Below are 22,910 nucleotides of genomic sequence, written 5' to 3' on the forward strand. Positions count from 1 at the left end.
GGCTGCTATTTCTGTGGTGGGGTAGAAATGCAACCCATTCTTCTGTTTTAAATCTGGTTTGGGGGTATGGTGCCAAAACTTACAGTGGTAGGAGAAAGACAATACAGCTATTTAATCTACATAGATTAGTCTCTGCATGAATTCCAATCCTAGATTTTCTTGGCTACATCTCAGGATGTGGATTACTTTTGTTAGCTAATGAGTAACATGAAAAGATCTATAAGTTGACTACTTAGGAAAATAAAATGTATTTAAAATTAGTTATATTGATAGCTTATCTTGTTTTTTTTCCTTATTGACTGAAAGTAGTTATACATAATGTCAAGCTAGTAAGCAACAAATCCTTTCTTATTAAAGTTACTTAAACCATTAATGGCATTATAGATTGCTTTAGATTTGTAGTCCTTTTTTTACTGCCACCTGTTCACTTTTCAGTTTGTACCAAAGGAAAAGAAAAGCTATTTTCTGCTCTAAACTCACACTAAACTACTCACCATGAACAGGTAATACTAAAAAAGGAAATATGATCAAAACAGTTCTTCTTGCTATAGTATGGTATTTAAAATCAGACTATACAGAAAAAGACTCTGTCTTAGAGTAGCGATCCAGACCACAGGAAACAACATTGTGCTATCCCAGTCTACTTACTACTTAACACCAAGCCCCCATCACAATTAAGGAAAATTAATTACTTTGTAGATTAAGTTAAAATCCCAGCTGTTATAAAATATAAGGTAATCATCATTTCAACAGCAACACGGAATTGAGTAATGGAAGAAACAAATGACCTGCACAGAACTCTGGTGCTCCACTGTGGTCTGCCTGGGCTGGTTCCTCAGGGATGGACTTCATGTTCCTCAGGGATGCCCCCGGAGCAGCTGGTGGGTTATGTCCGGGATTCAAAGGGCTCTGCATGAGAGGCAGCTGAGTGCCTTCTCTTCTTTTTATTTATGTGGATGTTACAATGACAGCAGACAGCAATGCATAGACACTAAATTAATTAAGCTGTTTTTAAGCCACAGCATTAAGGTGATGTCATAAGAACATGCTTAGGATGGCAAGGTCACTGGAAAGGGAGAGTACATGTTCTGCAATAAAAGATTTTCTAGTTTGGAGGGCTTGTGTTGGATGTGAATTTTTTAATCCCCTTTTTTCTTCAAACTGGACACCACCTAGGGAAGTACATTTTCTAGTACTGAAATATCCAACAGCATCTCTGATTTAAACAGGAGAGGAACTGTTACACCTGCTTCATCTCTGAGCAATACACATTATGTGCTCAGAAATGCATAAATTAGATGTATTTGCAAACACACAGAACTGGGAAAATATTTTGATGCAAGATAACATAGTTCATGTAATTTATGCCAGACTGAGTTTGTGTTTGCACACAAGCATGCTCAGAGAGGCACATGTTGGGCAATCAGAAATCTGCCCAGCTTACTGCTTCCATTGACATGGCATTGCACTGCCCTTTTGCATTGATAGTTGGATTATATTGTACTAATGAGACTGAGATTTTTTCCTCTACTTCCTAAGTAACTAGTTTTGTAAAAATCAAACCCGGCAACAATTAGTTTTTATTTTCTTCGTGGCCTTACAAAAACCTAAAAACCTCCAAAAAATAAGACTCTAGCAGAAGAAATAAAGCAGATGCTGATGCATTGTAAGCTATTAATGATGTTATTACTTCACTGTGAAATATTTTAACTAGGAAATGTTGAGTGTCTGAACAGCAGCCATAATCCTCTCATACAGAAGCCTTTTCTAAGGCTCATACAGAGTAAGTGCAAGCCTGTGTCTTCAGCGCTAATGGGATCAGCTGAAGTGAGTAATGCTTTGTGTATGCTAAGGCTGTGATCCTGTACACGTGGTAAGAAGATGGCAGTGTTGGTTTTTCTAAGCAGTCAGTCCCACACGAGGTGAAGTGAGTCAGAGAATTTGAGATGGATGAGCAGCTCTCAGAAAGGACCTTTTGTTCCTCATCTTCAGTCTCCAACAGTCACAGTGGAATTGTCTCTACCATCTACCTATTAGCATCAACATCACTGGGGCTGTTTGTGTGAAAAACACTGGTGCATATAAGCAAAGGTCACATAAGGAGACTCTTAAATCAGGAATTTTTTTGTACCAAGCTTAAAATGACCACACTGATGACCCACCACTACCTCCCATAAGGAAAAGCTGGAGGCAGCTAGAGACACAGATGGGGATCAATTTGTCACTGAGAGCTTTACAGTAACAACTATTTATCCTTGTCTGCAGTATTTGTACAAGCAACTGAAGAGAAACATTTCTATTCACTGTGTGACAGTCTCTTACCCTTTCTTTGGCTGTTACTTGTAATTGCAGCAAGAATAATATCCTGAGGGCTTTACGCTGATCTGCTGGATTTGAACACCAGCCTCTCAACTTACAGCCTCTATATCCCCCACCACCAGACAAGTACACACTGTTTCTGCTATCCAATAGAAGCTTGGGAAACAAGCTTAGACCTGCATAGATTTTACCACCAATTGCATGCAAGGAAATGAATGCAAAATCCACTTGGTAATCATGCAAAAGCAGAAGGCAGATGAAATAGCTCTGTTTCCCTCTTGATGCCAGAGGGCACATTTTGTCCCAGTTTGTGGGTGATACAGCAGAGCTGCAGGCACTGAACCATGCAGGGTCTGACTCTGGGCAGTGCGTGCCAAAGAGTGGATGCGCTCTCTTAAGTGTTCCTTCTTGTAGCATCTCAGCACTTCTGAGTGCTCAGAGGTTATGTACCAGCTATGCTTCAATGGTGCAGAAAAGCACTTTCCATTCAAAGTGAATAGTCATCAGAGTAATGGAGAAAATTGTTAAGTGCTGTCAATGGAGACATGTTCCCTTTTTTTATCGACGCGTTAATGGAATGCCTTGCCACAAATCATAAGGGTTTTGCAGCCCGTTACTTACAAATGGTGAATATAATGACAAAACCAAATATTGTGTTACCCCCTGGTTTCCATTATTGAGCTAAACTATTGGATTAAATCATGATCCTTAGCACTGAAGTCAAAGGATTTTGCCCAGAGCAATGATTAGGATATCAGAAGATGAAATCTCCCTGATCCTCACAGAGGAACTGAGGGGAAGCATGGGAGTGGATTGTGTCAGCACAAAGGCTGCCTGAGGACTCCTATTCTACCCACCATGTGATGACGTATGTTGGGAGGGAACTACTACTGCATGGAGACACACAGACTCATCTATAAGTATATATATATATATATTTATGTCTGTAGGATCTACTGCACAGCCAAGCCAAATGCACTCTGAGTCCTGCCCACCCATACAAGGAAGCCCAGCATTGCTCTGTATGGATTTTTAGTAGCTCCTTTCACAGTTTTCTGAGGTAAAAGGCAGAAGAACTGTAGACACTGCTGCTAAAAATAGCCAGTTATGTCCTTGATTATTCGTTTGTTGGTGAGAAGTGCCCATAAGTGCCTCTATCTAAACATTCTGTTCCCTGGCTCAGTATCTTCCATGCCAGCTTGTATATGTCTCTCCAGTCTTCCTTAGTCTGTTTTCCTGTGGGTTATATCTTCTTTAGCTAAATATATTAGGACAGTTTATTTATCTCCCTCCATGGCAGCAAGACCCAAGTATGACTTCCTCCTGCTGTAGGAATTTCAGAAATAAATCACTGTCTATTATTTCCCTGGGAGTATATAGCACTGCCAAAAAAAAAAAAAAAAAAAAAAGACCCAAACAAAAATAAAACCAAGGAGTCACCCCTTTCTTAGGTTAGATATATTGGAACAATAACAGAAACACGAATATGCTGTAAACTTCAGTGGCAAAACTCTTTGCATTGCTCTGATTAATGCAAGTAATAAATAATTGCACTGAATGACTTCTAGAGGTACAGCTAAGGAAGGTTTCATTTGAGAAGAAAAGCTTTATGTGATTTAACTACCCAGCCCCCAAACATACACACTCAGGGTGATGACCAAGTTTTAAATCACAGTCTTGTAAATTGCCATAGATTGGGAGGAAATTAAATTGGGCTCTTTGGTGACATCCTTTTAGTTTATGAATGTGTAATTGAACTTATTGATAGGCATTTTGAACCTGAAACAGGCTCTATTTGAAGCTGTTGGATTTTTTTATTATCTGCTACAATATCACTATATTCCCGGAACCATCCTATGATTTTTATAAGCAAACTCTACCCATCACTGACAACCTGAGGAAAAATGAGGGAACAAAATGCTTCTTTAGTTGCCCAAGGGGCCTTATGTTTGCTCCAATGTGAAAGGCAGGTAAATTGGAGATGTTTAGCTGAGAGGGCAGGGCAACGAGTCTATGTCACTCTTACTCATGCAAGCCCTAAATTCAGAGGAGCCAAAACCTGTTATTGGATCCAGGGCATCTCTGCAGCAGCACATGGCTGAGTGAGGCCTTTCCCTGGACAGAAACCATCACTTACTACTTGGTGTGCCTATGAACACTATCTTCAGAGGGAATGAGTATGGGGTGCTGTGATTACTGGTGCTTTACATATTTCTTTCTTTTTTTTTTTTTTTTTTTTTTTTTTTTGTTCTAAGTTTGGCATTGTTGGGGGGACTTACTGGCAACTAATAAAATATAGCCAGTTTTAATTTTTGCTGAGGTATTTAAATTGCAGTAGGATAAACTGGGGAATAATAGATGAATCCTTTGAGCAGCGATAGTTCATAGAACCATAGAATTGTTTGGATTGGAAGGAATCTTAGTTACTAACTATTTAGACTCTTCAGTTTAGACAAGCCACATAAACAGATTTTTATGCACTTTTTTTTTTTTTAACTAAATAATACTTTCTCAGTACATTCACTGGTGGTGTTTGGCAGTCATCTCTTTCATTTTCCCTGCAGACATAATCTGTCTTTGTTAGAAAACATTGTCACCACCGATGAAGGCAGTGATTTCTTTAGGCTGCACATAATACTACATATCCTTATTGGAGCACAAGAGACACCAGCATATTTGTCTTCCTATTTGTAAAAGTTTCCCCAAACACTTCCCCTCCCAACAGCATGTTTCTGATCCATACTGCACATACTTAGAGTACACATATCATGTTAACAAGGTGGCAAACTGGCAAACTTGTGATTTATCCCTGTTTTCCCTCAAGAGCTGGGCGTGCACAGTTCCACACTCAAAGTGAAAAGCTGCTGGTTCACAGCAGCCAAAAAGCACAGCAAGGCTCAAGTGTTGTGGCTCCCTCTGAATGAGTAAGCAGCTGAAAATAATACCTCTTACATTTTCTTTGGCAACAGGGCTTATAGACAATATTTATCCTTCTTTTTAAATTTTCTGTGAACCAACTAGTGCAAGATCACAGCAAACAACTGGAATACAGACTCCAGTTTGTAGTGCTGTAGCTGGCTCCATCTCCAATGGACCAGTTTTGAAATGTCGATAAATGAATCCATGAGATATTCTGCTCTCTGCTGTAGTGCATTTTGCAGCTAGTGTTTTTCTCTTTTTATGTAATCTGACCCTATCCTGGTCCCACTCTTAATGCCCCTCACTACCAGCCAAGGCATTAATCTCAAGACTGTGTCCTAAATCCATTCCTGGAAAGGAGATGGAAGTAGGTATCAGTGATATTTTTCAGTTCAAGCAGTGCATGCCCTAAAGATTACATTTGTACAAGACAACAACAGACAAAGATACACTTGTCAGTTGGTGCATGTCTGGATCAAAAAATTAAAAAGAAAAATAATAGATGAGACCTTGAGATTTTAGGAACATAAGTTCAGTCCTAACAGCTTCCTGAAATCAATGAAATTATGAGGAATGACTCTCAGCATAAATATTTCCGGACAGGACTGCAAACTACCTCCAGACATCTTGCAAGTGATAATTTCTGCTTGCAGCAATGACACATAGCCATGCTCAAAGGCCTTCAGGGGCTCATGCTTATTCAGTGATGAGCACTTGGAGTACATCTCCTGCAAGAGACACTCTGGGAATGATTTCCAAGTGGTGAAGTACCAGGCTGTCCCACTGGTGAGCATTAGGAGAAAAGAGCAACAGCTGGGCTGAAGAAGCATTATCATCCAGTGCTGCAGACCAGCCAGGTAGGGCTGGAGCTTGACAGGGGACCAGCAGTCCTTCCTGGCACAGCCACACAGCATCATTACAGAAAAGGTCAAGGTCTACTGTGGAGGGTCTAGCACTGGCTTCTACACGGCTTTCTAAATGCTTCTCCACACCATCTGTTCACAACATCCCAGCCCAGTCAGTTAGGATGCCCTCTGACAGAGGATTGAATCCTCTCAAGAGGCTGAAGTACAAGCACCAGTGCTTATCTGCTCATCAGTGTCAAAACTCAGGTGTTTGTGTGTACACGCAGAAGAGGGAAGTTGGACTGAAGGGTCTGAACTAGCACTGTATCAAAGTTCCGGCACTCATGGTAGAATATGAGACTCAGGTACCCACACCTTTGTGCCTCCTGAACTCTCTGTGGGCTTAGATGATTTAGCAGCAGGTGATCCACTTGTAAACCATAAAGGACCTCGGAGCCCAAATTCCAGCCATCCTGTGAGAACATGGTTGGAACAGAGGCCAGCTGGGCCACTCTTTGCCACTGACTGGAGCAAGGTCTAAGTATCTATAAAAATTGGCCTCTGTCCTTATTCAGGGAAACCTTCCTTTCATTTTGCATCCCTTTTGTCTGAGTAGGGGCACAAAAAACACAAACCAAAACCTAATTAAGGACTGAATTCATTGACTATAAATACTATTCATTACTAGTATTTCAACAGTAGCGTGCATGAAACTTCATTACAAATGAAAATATATCTGTCCTTCCCATGTCTTATAAGCTCATTTATATGTAACATAGCTAGTTAAGAGATGGCAAACAAAAGATCTGCAAGGATGAGGATTTACTATGAATAAGCTGATAGCTACAAATATTTCTGAATCATATTGGAATTAAGTAACTTAGTGCCACTAATGCCACTGGCACTGCTATAGCCTTGACAGTGGTGAGGGACTTAATCTAAGAGGCTCTTTTAATTTCTCAGAGGCTCCTAATGGTTAATTTTCTATTCCTTTTCCTTTTTTTATTTCTCTTTCTTTAGGACCTGTCAGACAGAAAGGCTAATGTGTGAAAGGATCTAATCTAGGCTATGCTTATGTTATGGTAGGCAGGAGATGGAGGAATAAAAAGGGGGCAGGACAGAAAGAAGATCTTGCAGTTCAGCTGGGCCACTAATATTCACTAATTGCAATAAATCTGATACTGCACAGAAGCTCCTAATGAGCTTATATAAAGCATTTTAATGGGATGCTGTCAGGTTAAACATTGTGTTTAAAAATATGAATGTCCTTAATAATTTCAGATTAAAACAGAATGAAGTTTGACTACCCTAATAATTTCCCCCCCTCTTCCTGTCATAATCTGAACCGTATTTCACACAATTTGGCCACTGAAAACAGATGGGGCTTTATTGTGCTGCTCTCAGGCTGGAGCACACCTGGATCACATCAGAGAGGACAGTGCACAGATGCTCCAGGCAGTGCTGGAGATGCAGCTGGAGAGATGCAGAGGAGCCATGCTGTGTCCTGGCTCACCCAGCTGCCTGGGCAGCCCTTGTGAGCTTTGGCCCAGCTTCAGGCTCCAAATCAGCAGGTCTGGGGCTTGCATGAGGGTTTCCCCAACAAACAGTGGCATCTCCGGGGCTTGCAGGAGGTTTTTCCCTGAGGCTGTTGCAGCTCCACCAGGCCCAGCCCAGGGGTCCTCACATGGCACTAGATTGCACCGTGCAGCTTCATTTTCTTCTTTTAGAGCATGACTTAAATGTTTCCATGTTTAGATTACAGGCCTTTCAGAGCAGAGTTTAAATCCAGAGCAGTGACTGTGTTGAGTTTAACTGAAACTGAAGGAAAGAGCCTGTGGAAACTACTTCACAAAGAAGTTTTGTAAATAGTGGCTTGATACTATGGTGATGGGTTCCTAGAACTGCCGACTCCATTTTTCTGTCTATTCAATCCCTTATTTTTCTTCCAAACATGCAGATTTTAGTCCGCTCCTACACAGCAGTGTTGATTGTACATTTCTATGCATCAAACAAGTGCCAAGAAAATCAAACTTGGAGAACAGCAATGCTGGATCTACTTCTCAGCCACGTCTCTCACAGAAAATGTTGGAGAGGGCCAAATGCCTTTCACTGCCTTGGTATCTCCAGGGCCTCTGGATGTACTCATTTACTCTGGGTTTGGGTAAACCACAAAGGATGGTCCAAATCTGAGAAGAGTGAGAGTGCAATGTTTGAACAAGAAAATCCACTCACAGACTGAAGGGCTTGGGTATGTGGCACATACTTGAGGTCATGTCCTCTGCTGTTCACATCATCTGCCTGCCGAAGGCTCCCCTTGGTGCTGGCCCTGCAGTCCTGCAGTCCACCCTCTCACCAGGATGAGCCCAAGGATGCTGCCTGCTCTAAGAGGAGCTGGACTGTGCTGGCAGCTTGGGCTTTGCCTGTGGATTACAGGTGTCTGATCCCAAAAGTCCCTGGGCTTCAGGCCACACCACCATGAGCCTGTTTTGGTAGGAGCAGCCAGCCTCTAGCATTGGAAGAATCTAGATGCATCTGTCCACACTTACCAGAAGGACACTGCAGCAAATACAGTGGGCTTCTGCATTTGCTATCTAGCAAATTCTCCTCTCCCAGGTGGAAATATCCTCTGCTTCTTTTATACTGAAGAAGAGAAAATAAATGCTTCCAAATAAGCCACAGTCTGGATGGCTTCGACAGAAGCAAGAACAAGCACTTAGAGTGTGATAGAAGGATTACTGTTGTCACATAGCATTATCTGCAGAGGGACAAGCCCAGTGTGCTGAGAGCTTTGTAAACATTTCAGACTACTTAGGGAATCTGCAACACAAGCTGAAATGTTTGAAAATGTATTTTTCCTAACCCATACATTTCCCAAATGAGTACGGACAAAGTCAGAACTGGAACAAATCCAGTGAACATGTTGAACTCACATTAGGGAAGAGCAGAGGCAATTGTTTTGTGCTATCCTCTCCCTCCTGGAATGATGCAATATCTCCTAAATTCAGCAAGAGGAGAAAAAAAAAAAAAGAAAAAAAGCCTATGTAATATAATAAGGTTGAAAGTTTCTTTGGATTTGCTCAGCCTTCAAAGCCTGGGCACAAGCCTGTGTCAGCTATATATGCAGTCTCCTGGCCCAGCCAATGGAGCGATTGAGTATGTTTTCTGTTTACTTCTATTTCCAATCTCTTCTGTAAGCCAAAGATAAAGCCAATACAGCTCCAGCTGTACTTTTGAACCCATGTTTAAATGGGGTAGAAATAAATCTTAATGAGATTGTCCAGCCCTATTACCTTAAGTAGTATACCTCGAATGAACCCTGCTAAGGACTGTAATTCCCCTCTGAGATTTCAGTGGCATAGGCAAGTGGCTCATATTTCACTATTGTAGTTTGTGTCATCACTGGATGCTTGGTAGAATTCCACAAATATCACATAAGAATTGGAAAAACCCACCTTTATTAAAGATGTGGAAATAGTAAAAGATGCTTTCCCCTAATAAGCACAAAGAATTCACCGCAAGCAGAAAATTACTTGGCATTTCTACTTCATGAGTATTTGGATGCAAAACCTTTACTCTCATAAATTCTTATAATTGATATTTTGATGCTTCTTATTTCACGTCTGGATAAAATCAAGGTATTTTTCCAAGACTTGCTGGTGGGCAGAACAGGCAAGGCAGCAGCAGATGGGCAGGACTTGAAGAACTGAGGAAAGGCCAGAGAGGTCTCAGACTGAGTGTCTCCAGGGAGCACCGCACTGCGGCAGAGACATCACTTATTTAGGATCTCTTCAGAACCACATACACAGTTGAAGAGAGAAAATTTTTAAGTAGTGTTTGCCTCAGGTAATATGCAAGAAATGAAGAGGTGATCCTGAGTCTTTGGAAACCCATAGCAGCGTCCTTCAGGGCACAGGGCATATGCCCTTCACATGAAGGGCATGTGGAGCTCTAGTAGGTAGCAAGAAAAAAATTCAGTCTTTCTGGCCTAAACTCACTTGACTGTGCAGCAAAAGGTATTTTTAGCTCACATTGTGCCCACAGCAGTCAATGAGTAACCCACAAAATGAAGGTCCAGAGAAGAGGCATCTCCTCCTTGTCTAAATTTAGCATAAGGCCTTGAAAGTACAGAGAAGGCAGCCAAGCATCATCAGTAGCCAGAGAATTTAGACAAGGAAGATAACTCAGTTCTGCTAAGTGGCTTTTGGGAAACAATGGAAGGAGAAACAGGGATCTAATAACCTTTTACTGAAATGAAGTTAACCGGCTCTGGGCAGAAGCCTGGGGCTATCTCTGACAGTAGTCTGGGCTCATTCCTGATGATTTTTCACACCTTTTATAGATATTTGGTATTGGATCAACACAGAGAAATTCCAGTATGTGGGCTCATCAGATGCAATGAATTACTGAGAGAAGAGGTCTGGGGCTCACTGCAAGTAATGAGTGACTTAGCATAGGAGAACAAGACCAAGCCTGGAGAAGATGTGTTGGAGAGTGGCTGCCAAGCTGCATTCACTCCTGAGCATTCTCCAGGACTATGACTTGTGAGCAGGCTGGCCTGCGGCAAGGCCCTGTGTCAAGCAGTGGAAAATAAATTTGACCTCCCTGAGCTACCTCTTCACTACAAACAGCTCCATTTGGGTTCATTCCCAAGAACACAGGCACTCCAGGTGGCAAAGACCAGATGTTTGGGCAGGCTTGGGGCCATGCTGGGATAGACTCACGCTACAGCCTTGTCTTGCTCCTTGCATTGACTCATTAAAGCATCCAGCTGCCTCCAGTTCTCCTCAGTCCCTCAAGGCAGCTTAATTAACAAGGCAGATTGTCAATTGAGCAATCACCTCAGAACAAGGAAATCCTTAAAGATTTGGCACCCTTATTTAGGGTAACCCAGCTGCTGAATTTCATTAGGAAAAGGAAGCAAATGCAAATACTCAACTTAGAGGCACATTTCTGTAAAGTAAAATTAATTTAGTGAAACTGAGTATTTTCTAAGCCTGTATCTCCCCCTTGGACAAAATGGAGATGTTCAGCTCCTGGCTGCCTTTGTCTCATAGCCATGAGTACCTTGGGTTGCTCCTCTACCTCCTTTCCCCTGCAGGGACACCTGACCTCAGGAACGAGTGACATGTGGCACAGGAGCACACGTGCTGCTCCAGGAACTGCCTTTGTCCTGCTGAACTTCTGATGGCAGCATGAAGCAGGGAGATGCTCTTGCTCAGGGTCTGATGCTCTCTCTTTATCCCCAGATCCCAAGGTGGTGCTGAACTCTGTACTGTAGGGAGTGATGCCTCAACAAAAATGTGGCATCCAGTTGCTTTTCAGTCATAGTCTCCTTCCAGTACAGTGGGAGAAGAGTGAAGAGCTGTCTTCTTAGTACCTCCACTTTATAGGAAGTCAGAGTAGGCAGTAAAGGACAGAAAAAAGACTCTTCAGCTACTTTATATGCCAAGATGCTCCCCAAAGACCTGAAGAAACCAAATAATTGTAGGAGAGGAGTTTGCTGAGAAAACAAACACTCCCCCTGTGAAAAACTGTGAGCAGATTGAACGCTTTCCCTGGAGTTTTCCAATTTTTTCATTAAATGACTCAAAATGAAAACATAGAGAAATATGGTTGGTGTTTAAAAAGACAGTTTTTGTTAGAGAAATATTATTCTCCATCCTGTACATGTGAGAACTGAGTGCCTCAGCCTGCCATATCTGTTGCAGGCACTGCACATTCTCTTACACTTTCCCACATGATGCTTCTCCCTAAACCTTAGATGTTTAAATACCTGACCAAAACATCTTTGAAAAATAATCCTCACTCTTCAGTGTCATAACAAGACCCATATGCTGCTGGCTGGAGGAAAACAGGCAGTGCACAGGCATCTTGACAATCACCAAAAACTCATGACCCAAGAAAGCTAGCTTTGTAAAAAAAAGTAAAATCTTATGAGGCTCATGATAAACATCAAAGAATTGGCAGCACTAAGAAGAATCAAACAGTTTAGGTGAGATTTCCCAGAGAAATTGCTTCCATTTCATCAATGCACTGTCTGTTATGCCTGAATATACCATTTGGAATTTATGATAGATGCAGGAAATAGTAGTTTCCTTCTCAAAATCCTTTCCACATGTGGTCCATATGCCTGCAGCACAAAGGCATTGCGATCTCATGTCTAAGTCAGATGGGTGTCAGAAGGCCCACTGATTCTTGTAGCAACAGGATGTCCCAGAGACAAGTTGTCTGTAGCTGAGGTGCCTGTGTGTAAGGCTATCAACACTGTAGAGCATCTCCAAACAACTGGGGAATTATCAAGTTAATATTATAACAAGTGTACCTCTTGCTAGAACTCTAGTTAAGAAGTGTCAGAGTATTTTGCATTTTATGACATATGCTGTTTATCATAGCATCACAGCTTCACCCACTGGAAACACTGAACATGGTAAAGGATGTCATTCCAGGAAGATCAAGGGCAATTTCAGGTTGAGTTAGCTTGAAAAGTTCTACTAGGAACTGGATTGCACATGTGCCTCAGCTGCAGAGCATCACTTGAAGGGAGAAGAGCTGGTACACTGTGTGCCAAGTTTTTCCCAAGTGGTCACTGATGGCATAATCCTTATTTTCTCATACCGGACTAGAGACTACCGATCTGATTTATGGACATGCCCAGTGCTCTCAGCTGCCAATGAAGCTTGAATATTTGAAATACAGTGCTGTGCTGGGCACTCTGAAAGAAGAGCTCCTCAGCATCTCCGATTACACACCCACAGCAGTGGGAACTAGTTTTGGCTTAATCTTTGTGTGCCTCAGTCCCTCACATATAAACTCTGAATAACACCACACACAGGGCTCTGTGTGTGACTTATTGCTGAATCATATCTAGCAATGTTTCAGCAGGGGAAATATGAAACATTCATTAAGTTTTAGTTCGGTGCAAATATAAATATGTTTCTCTGAGCAATCGTGCTGGGACAAAGTATGACTCATGTCCAGTGCTTCCCACGCACCACAGCAGTGCTTCCTGGTGGGGCCTCATCCAATAAACCTCCCCAGCCACACAGCACAGGGCTCAGGCTGCCAGTCAAATGAGAAGAACTGAGCTGACCCGACCACAGAGTTTGCACCTATGGGCCAGGGGAAGAAAGGTACTTCTGAGATTTTTAAGAGTTGTGATCCCAATTCATTGGACTGAATGGAAAGGCTCCTCCTGATTCTGAGGGGTCTAGACCACACTCCCAAAGTCCTTACTTCCCCCAGAAAGTGGGAGATGTGCAAATTATAAGTTTAACCTGAAGTCAGGTCCTTCATAATCCCTATTCTATGATTAAGCACAGCCTGAGACCCTCAGCTTGCTATCACCTTTCAGATTTTCAAATCTCTGTGGAAAATTACTCAGGTGTTCAGCTATTGTACATAGGACTGGATTTATGTGCCTTTATTTCTTGCATCAGCAAGGCCTCTTCAGACAAGTTGTCTGGCTGCAGGAGTTTTCACCAAACCCTTCAGGGTTCAGGCTGGAGACCCCTTGCCTGGGTAGATGGCTGTCTGCTGGGGGTTGGACACATTTGTACAACATATGGAGCTTCTGGAGTGCAGGGTCATTCTCTCATCAGAGCTTCTGGGGAGAAGCAGGAGAGACCATACCCATCCAACTGAGCTAGGAGAGCTCCTACTCACACAAACATGCCCTTGCCTGGGGGTTCCCCTCCCCCTGCTGGTTTACCAGCAAGGATTTTACCATTTTCACAGTAACTATGTTAGTTACTGGGAAGTGTTCTGGGTGCACTGTGTGATTGAGGAGTATTGGCAAAGCCAGATCATATCCTGCAGCTCCACAAAGAGCACATCACAAAGGCTTAGTGTGCACGTGTGCATTTACCTGCAAAATAGGTGAAAACCACATAAAATGCCAAGTTCACAATTAGTGTCTATGGATTTATGAGGGGATTTTGAACCTAAACCTTTCAAACACCTCTCCAAACTCTTACTTTCATGCCCTCACTCTACCTGGTATGGGTGAAAGCCTGTGCTCTCCCAAGGAGCACTTAAGTGTGGAAACTTGAGCCATGCAAAAGGTGCTGAGAGCAGTGATGGGGTGTAGGGCGTTTGTTCCTGCCTGGACAGTGTGCAGAAGCTTTCTGAGATGAAGAAGCCATTGGCACCTCTCTGAAATGTTCCCTGTTATTTGATGGAGACAACATTGTACTTCCAAAAACACTCTTGGAATTTGTTGTGGCGCCTCAAGGGCCACAGCAAATTTACAGAGCCCACTTTGGAGTCATTTGAGCAAAGGCTTGCAGAGAGAGGCTTTCTTTTCCAAAAGAAATTTCTGTGATTGACAGATTGTGTACAGAACTAGAGAGCAGCTCTTACCAGTCCCCATGTGCCCCTCTGACTCAACTGTGACTTCAGCTGCTCCATGAAACCCAGGACTCCTTCGGGGAACTGATCCTGGGCACTATTACCATCTCCATGACCAGCACTTGGAGTTTGTCAGGAGCCCATTCCTGTGCTCCAGATTTTCTTTCCCACAAGGAAGAAAGCATTTGGAGAATCTTGCCAGTCTTTTATGTGAATTTTAGAGGAGGCTTGAGATCTAAGGTAATCCTGAATGTTATGAATTTACCTGTGCAAATCATTAGTGTGTGGTGAGGGAGCTGATCCTAGACTATAAGGAAAGAAATAACAGGGACAGAGAAGCAACTGAATCGGCTGAATATGAAGATGAGAGACTGGGCACTCAACAGGTTTTTGGGAGGGCAAACTGGGCATTCAGTTTGCAGTCAGAATGGCAAAGGAAGGGAAGGTGGCCCCACCCTCTAAATTACTGCCTGTAAAACAGGTCTGTAGCAAGAGAAGGCTCCAGACATTGTTAAATGCAATTATGGCTTCTAAATGCTGATGGCTGAACACAGAATATGTTGGAAATGCTGCAGATGTTATGACGGAGGGAGGAGAATGGGAGAAAAAAAACACATCGGTTGTTTTTTGCATGCCTTAAGTTACTGTAAACATCGTGGTAATAAGACTGTTCAGAAATGTGCAGTACAGCCTGTGCAAGTGCTCTTGCTTACAGACCCTGGGACAAACTACCGCTTCCAAACATTTCTTTCTGCAGATAAGGAAAATCCTCCCATTGAGGGATGGTGGGGGGGGAGGGGAGGAGCACTTGAGAAATACTTAGCATCTTCTGTATTTCCTTAACTAGATCCTTAACCATCATCACAGCTGCAAATGTTCATTCTAACTTCAACTGTCTCTACTAACTGCCTCAAAAAGCTCTCCTCCTTCAGCCTGAAAGATCTGTCCTCCTCAAAGGAAGAAAAACAAACAGCAATAAGCCAACCAACCAACCAACTAAACCAAACCAAACAAAACAAAACAAAAAAAAGAGGAAAGAAAATCCTCTGCTATGCTCCCAGATATGATTTCATTACATTCCTGCAAATGTAGACTTCTGAAAAGGGTGTTGTTGATTTTTCTGCTAGCTCAAATACCTGCACTTGGAGCCCCTGTGCACACAGCACACACGCATCACATTCTGCTTTGGAAACACGGTGAGCAGGCACAGCCCCCACCTGCCAGCCGGGTAGTGCAATCCACAGAAGGAAACCTCACCCGCTACTTCAGATGCAGGGGCTGGAGATGAAGCCTAATCCTGTGCTTATGCCCAGGACACTCCTGGAATACTGTCAGCTCCCACCAAACCACCACCAAGCCCTAGGGGCAGGGCATCTGTGTCAGAGAAGAAAAATTGAGCTGGCAGTAGAGTTTGTCTTTTTCTGAATTCCAGAGGTTGCAAATTTTTAACCCAGTTAAAAGAAATAACTTTATGAGTAGCAGAGGGAGTTGTACTACACAGCTATTTACAGATACACTAAGTTTGCCTAAGGTGGGCTAAACGCTTGTTGCAAACAAGCCTGGCTGCAACAGAGAGCAAATTCTTTCCTTCTTTCATATTTGCTTTTGATGACAAAGAAAAAGCTTTGCCATCCATGGCATTTTACCCAACTCCCAATGGGGAATTGCTCCATGCCCTCTGGCTCTCTGCCAGTTCTGTCCCTTTTCCAGCAATGAAGCAACTGCTGAGTGGACTGGGGAGGCCTCAGATTTATCACAATTGGAAAAGCCCTTTTTCCCCAATAAAAGATCTAAGAAGGTGAAAGGTAAGAGACTATGGTTGGGTTATGCAGCCCCATGACCTTGAAAGCCCTGTTTGAAGGTGGCAGTCCCTCCTCAGCAGGAAACCCTTTAACCCAGGCTCAGCCTGTGAAGCAGGTGAAGGCTCTACCCAGGCAATTTTAACCCTTTATGGACTGTTGGCTTAATGTTTTGGCTCATGGGGCTATCTTAAAATGCTGCATGGGCAGAGAGGGCTTTCCAGGCATGTGTCTGGCAGGCTCCCAAACTAGTATCTCCATGGGGTTTGTTTGTCACCATACAACTGCTTCTGGTTTTTTTCTGGGTCACCAGGGTCACTCGTTTTTCCTTGTGTGCTTTCCTGATCTTCATGTTCAAAAAACTCTTTAAAGTCTTAAATAATAATGATTACTTCATCCTAATCGGTGTTTGCCCCCCTGAATGCCCAGCATCCACTGTTCAAGGCACTGCCTGGACATGCTTCTCCCATGCTTGAGGACAGGCTGCCAGCCTAAGTGAGCAGAGAGTTCTTGGGAAATGAGGGGAGAGCAGAAGGGAGCCACGTGGGCTGCAGCAAATTCCTTGGGATTTCTGCCAAACCAAATGACACTGCTTTATGGATAGGATGCGCTCCTATGAGAAGTCATGTGCAGAGAGATGATGTCTTCCACAGTGAGCCTGGTTCAGTCAGTGGCTGAAGGAAGACCACAACCCACTAATAAAAAAAAAATACTTCGCTGAAAGGGTTGTCAAGCAATGATACTGTCTGCCCAGGGAAGTGGCTGAGCCACCATCCCTGGAGGTATTTAACCAAGGTATAGATGTTGCACACAGGGACTTGGTTCAGTGGTGGGGTTGTCAGTGTTAAGTTTACAGTTGAATCTGATGATCTTAAAGATCTGTTCCAACGTAAATGATTCTATGATTCTAAATTCGGTAAATGCTGGCATTCAGAAATGCTCCTTTCTCGAAGATTTATACTAACCATCAGACATTTTTACCTTCCTTCCCTAAGATGTTTGACTCAGCCATGTCCATTGCAGCTGCAGAACATCTTTAAATGACACTTTAACATGTAGCAAGTTAGCCAAGAGCAAAGCTGGACCTGTAGACCTTCAGATACAATCTCTGGACAGACTTTGGGCAATCTGCAGTGGCTCCTAACTCCAGTGACTTGAGCAAGGCTGCTCAGCTTCAGTGACAGCGCTGGGGCACTAGTCATTCACAGATACTCTTCACCCAGGCTTCACCCCATTCTATCCCAAACATATGGATTGTTTTTTTGTTTCTTTCTAAGGGTAGTGACTGCAAGATTGCTTGTGCTTTGCTATGCAAAGCTGGCTTTGCAAACACGGGAGGCTCAGCACCCTGGGCTCACATTGCCCTGGCTGGGGGATGCTCCTGGGGAGCTCTGAGCATGCAAGCTAGTGCTGGTGGGTTTGGTGAGTTCAGGAGTTGTACTTCATCCTGCAGACTGCTCTCAAGATGCTTAAGAAACACCACTGCCTTTCTAACCTGTGGCAAGCAATTGGGTTGCATGCTGGAAGAACCTTCCCACTTCCCTGCTTATCCCAGAGCGCTAACTGCAGTCTGCACAACCACTCTGCAAGGTGATTTCAGCACGTTGCCTTTTGCTTAGGATCTCCCCCTGCAAACTTTAATATTCATTGGGACAAGTGTCACACACTGGTGTCTAAGTAAAGACCTTTTGTTTAAGGTCTAGTCTGCAGACAGAACTGGTGGTCCAGGCCTATGGGAAACATGGAGTTATCTGCAAAAATATAGACATTTCTTACCACATCTGATGAAATACTAATTTAAAGCATACTCCTATTCTAATGTGAATAAGTAAAAGTGGGGCAATTTTATTTGGCAGGAGTACTGCTTGTACATGTGCTAAGTCAGGGGTTTTTGTTACAAAAATGTAGATGTGCTGTATTTTATTCCCAGCATCTGTTTAGAAACAGCTCCACGTGGGACCTGGAGGTCTTGCTCACTAACAGCCTCTCTGGCTGAGATAAATGAGCTCCCCATGACACTGCAGAATATGTGTTGAATTTCAGGAAGTCTAAATTCTGTAGCTTTCTGGGATATCCTGATTCTGAAAACACCAATTTTAGCAAATTGGCTCCAGCTTGTCTTAAAGACACGTTTGAAATGTGTAATTTTAGGTTTGTAAGGAAGTATTTAGCTAGAGAGTCAGGAACATACTTCAGATGAATGATCTTGTTTCCTCCTCTATTCAAATAAGGCCAATAAAAGTTTGGGTTGAAATTTAAGGAAACTCAGATTCTCATGCCACCTGCTGCAGAACAAGATTAATCAGTTCTGTCTCCTCCCTTCTTAAAATACTGCAGTAAATAACAAAGAAAGTATGTACGTATGAGACTCCTGGTGCCCTTCTTCAGTAATATATTCTTCATCTGTTACAGCTGAATATCCTGTGTTATTGCAACAGTCACATTATCCACAAAAAGTTACCCATGCTACTCAGTCTGTGGCTGAAAGGAGAAAATAAGGAAAGAGACACTTTAAGAACCTCTGCGTGACTTCAGAGGTTTTTCTGAAGTCTAAAGGATTTTGTTAAGAACCAGAACCATTATGACTCATATATTCCTAATCAAAATGCTGGGTGCGTGGAAAGCTATTCAGTCGTTCAGAGACTGAACTACGTCCCCTTACAAGAGAAAAATAATACACACAAGAGGAAGCACTTAAATAATTGATGTGCTTTTCTTTTATCTGCATGTAGGAGTGACAGGAAATCCATGTAGCTGGCACTAATGGATAGCATCAGTATGTCAATAATTGCTAATGAGGAAGAAATAGAAGTTCATTTGTCCTGCAGTGACTGATCTTTCTTTCTTCTTTATCTCCCTGTGTTACAATGGGAAATTAATAGTGTAAATTTTAGAATTCTGTTCACTAATACATCATTTTGATAGCAGTGCTTTCAAAAGCCTTTTTTGGTATGAATTCAGTCCAAAACGACTGTACACTTGCTTACATGTAATCCACATTCTGCAATCCAAGATCCTTTTTTGTGTCCTCTGTTCTACACTCAAACAACAAAATAAAACTTCGTTTTCATCACATGTTTAATTTTCCATTCCACATCAGTGAAAGAGTGCAACCATGATGGAATTGAACACAAACCAGAAATTTAAAAACACCCAATGCTTTCACCGCGAAAAATTGCATATCCATTTCCAGCATAGAAATGGGATACTCTTACTGAATAAAGCCTCTTGTTAAAAAATTGTTGGTGTATCAATCGTTTATATCCAGTTTTTAATTCAAAGATTGCATTCAGCCACTCCCCACAAGTTGCTTGTCCGAGGGAACAATTACGCAGCTGTTCCTGCTGCATTCTTGTGTAGGCTGAAAGCAGCCTGAAAAACTCTGGCATTAATTTCCTGTAACTACGAAGTGCAGTTCTCCAGGTTGTTCATGAGGCATGCCCTCTGCAAAGAGGTTACTGAAGCAGTGCATAGGCTTGACACTAATATTGTGCTTTGGCTGAATTTATTTATAGCTGCGTGCATGTGTACGCACGGGCGCATGCATACGGCTGTACGGTCTGTGTTATAAGCAGGGCTCTGGATTCCAGCCACATTGCAGTGCTAATGATACCTGTCATTGCACCAACTTTTTTGCAGCTATGTTGTCCGGCTGCATTCGAAACCAAGGATTTTGAAAGTACAATGCCAGCCTTACTGTGCGCATTGGATTCAGCAAAGGGGTATTTCTGTGCTACCAGACACTAATCAGTGCTTTGGGAAGTTTGATGATGACTTTTTGCAACCATTTTCATGCAGATTTTACTACTAAAGTTTTAAACTTTGACCTAGCTAGTCAAAGAGCAATAGCCACAAAGAGAATTTCAAAATACATTACATGAATAACAAGCTGTCAGCAACTGGTTCCCTAAGATTGCCTAATAACTGCGATGGAGTACCACCATTTCTCTCTCCAGTGCCGGTTTTGTGTATATTTACATCTGCATATTTGCATCCACACATCTGTGCAAAGAGGAACCAGAATAATATCTAATACCCATGCAGCAGGTGTGCATTGGGACTGGTTGGTTGTGTCTGGCATGGAACAGGGGGAGCCCTGCTGCCCAGGAACGGGGCTGGAGGCAGGGCCAGCTCTGGCTGGGGGACATGGGAGGATGATTAGAGGAACAGAGAGAAACAAACTTTTCCCCTGTGTGTGCTGGCACGTTTCTAATCCACTTTCACATCTAAACATCACTTCATCTTTACCTTTCATTTCTGTCCATAGTAAACTGCTTCCTTCCCTCAAATCATGCATCCATCCATGAATGTTTTTCTGGAGGAAAACTCCTTGGTCCTTTCAGCAGCAAAGGTAATTGAGATATCAGTAACTTCTGCACTCAAGATGCCATGCAGGCTCAGTATCAGTTTCATCATTGATATCAGATGCCAGCTAAATACTGTCACTGTCACCCTGAAATATCCCACCCTCAACTCAGAGTGCTTAACAAGCAAACTGAGGTCAGGCCCTTAAAATCAAAGCCTGGAGAAGAGAAACTTTGCTGCTTAACAGATCAGCCCTTTGAAAAGGTAAGTGGGAAATATTCATCTTCTTCTCTCCTCTGTGCAACAGCAGAGGGAATTGTGCATGGTGCAGCTCACTCTGCACCATATACATAATTTATGTTTTTCCACTCTGGTTATGAGTGTGCAGCTTTGGACTTGGGATTTTTTTTTTTTTTTTTTGTAAAATGGAAGCAGAGAGAGGACGATAAAAGATAAACACTGCAGCAGCCTTCTCCTTCTCCAGCCCCACTTTTTAACCCAGAACCTCATCTTGGACACACAGTCTTCACAGACCAGTGAAACCTGAGTGCTACACAGTATGTGTGTGTTTATACACATACATGAAAAGAGAAATGCTTGCCTTGGCAAAAGGAAAAACAAAATAAAATAAAAGATGTTTCTAGTGGTTCATCTCTTTATTAGTAAAATGCCTTGGCAGACAATTAGGCTAGCATTTTGACAAGAATTTCCTTTTGTACAGGCAGTCTAGAGAGGGTTTATAATTCCTATAGAATTAAAAAAAACCCAAAAAACAAAAAACAAACCCAAAAAACCACAACGAAACAGCTGAGAAACATGCTTCTTGCTGATGTGCTCTTCTGCTCAGTGAAGTTTGACATACACAGCCCTAAGAGCTAGTAAAGGACTCCTTCCCAGATATAGGCAAAACATATAAGGCACTTATTTTGAAAATAAGGTACATTTCTGTTTCTTTTCAGCAAATAACCCCTCCGCATTAGGTTTATCTGCCCTTGCTGCGTCCGTTACTGTCCAGGAAGGTTTATCAAGGAGCAAACAGGATGCACACACAGCGCCTGGTCCTGCAGGACCCATCTCCAGAAACTCTCCTTAGTGAGCTTGAGAATATGCACATCGATACCATCATCTCTCCGGACACTGACACTTCAGACCATCTGTCTGAATTAATGAGCCCTTCCTCCTACCCAGCCCCTGTGCCTTTAGAGAAAATTCAGGCATTACCAGCCACACCACCCCTCCACCACGGACTCGTAAGGCACCGCACCAGGATCTGCAGTGGTTTCAGGGAGTTTCTCCTCTCCCTGCTGCGGCTCCGGCTCCCTTCAAAAGCAAGCAGCTTCGCGTGTGACTTTGCAATCTGAGAATGTGAACTAGTCGGCAGGACACCGGGGTAAATATAAATCTGGCGCTTACCCACAGGCAGTCCCTCGCAGTCTGACATCGTGAGAGAAGTCCTCCTCACCGGGGGCTTAGGAAAAACACTGCAGGACCGCAAGCACGGGTCCCTCTGTTTGCAAAGGCAAGGGGGAGAAAATATCTAACAGTTTGTAGCCACCCTTCTCTTACACTGTACATCTACCCACCCAGAGAGCTGTAGCAACAGTCCCGTCCCTGCCTTCTCATTATGGGATGTAAAGATAAGAATGTGCTTTTGTGCCAAAAGAGTGTGCTATTGGTGGATAAATTTGTTGTCATCCCTCCCCTTCGCAGAGTTTCCTCTTTAATGTCACAGAGGCACATTACCCTGTCGGAAAGGCCATCGAATATTTATGAAACGGCTTTTAAGAGCTAAGCCACAAATCTGCGCTGAAGAACCGAGCTAATTGCTGTGCGGTGGGGTTGGTGGTGGGAGCCGCACCGGAGGGCTCTCCTGCCTCCCGGGGGGCTGCGGGGGGAGGTGGCGGGCTGGGGAATAGGCTCTGTCATCTCGCTCTGTACCTTCTCGTTCTGCAGGTTAAGTAAGGGTCCGAGTACAAAAACTCACTGCTGGAAAGGGGGGGCAGAAGCCAGTGTGTATCTCTTTAAGGGGGAAGGAAAAAAAAAGATCTTTTGTTTATATTGTAATATCTGAGAAATTGTTCTGTGACACTGTTACTGAAGGCTGTATCATGGTTTCTAATAATATTGTGAACACATATTTCTCTGTAACTGCGTGACTTTTCTTGCTTAAAACAAGCCACTTAAATGGTACTTTAGTGACTGCTCCTACAACTTTTTTTTTTTTTTTTTAATCTTTGGAGATGTTTGTGTGGGATTTGCTTGGTATGACATTCCCAGACTGGTTCAGTCAGTAGAGTACCCCTGCACACTGGTGTGCTCATTAGGCACCTTAATGAAGTGCAAGCACAGGCTCTGGCAGTGCTGGAGCCAGGCAAGG

The 22,910-nt window shown here is 43.0% G+C and overlaps 1 protein-coding gene across 1 annotated transcript in view; it reads right to left on the reverse strand.

The window, feature by feature from the left end:
- EML1 (EMAP like 1) overlaps positions 1-22,111 on the reverse strand; it is a 125,352-nt gene extending 103,241 nt beyond the window's left edge. The window contains exon 1 of the mRNA XM_050337274.1: positions 21,947-22,111. Within this exon, the coding sequence (XP_050193231.1) occupies positions 21,947-21,974 (28 nt within the window). The 5' untranslated portion in view covers positions 21,975-22,111. The remainder of the gene's footprint in view (positions 1-21,946) is intronic.
- Between the last annotated feature and the right edge of the window lie 799 nt (positions 22,112-22,910).

This window comes from Myiozetetes cayanensis, unplaced genomic scaffold (assembly GCF_022539395.1).
Source record: "Myiozetetes cayanensis isolate MyiCay16 unplaced genomic scaffold, myiCay2020 scf6-25, whole genome shotgun sequence".
Classification (NCBI taxonomy): Eukaryota; Metazoa; Chordata; class Aves; order Passeriformes; family Tyrannidae; genus Myiozetetes; species Myiozetetes cayanensis.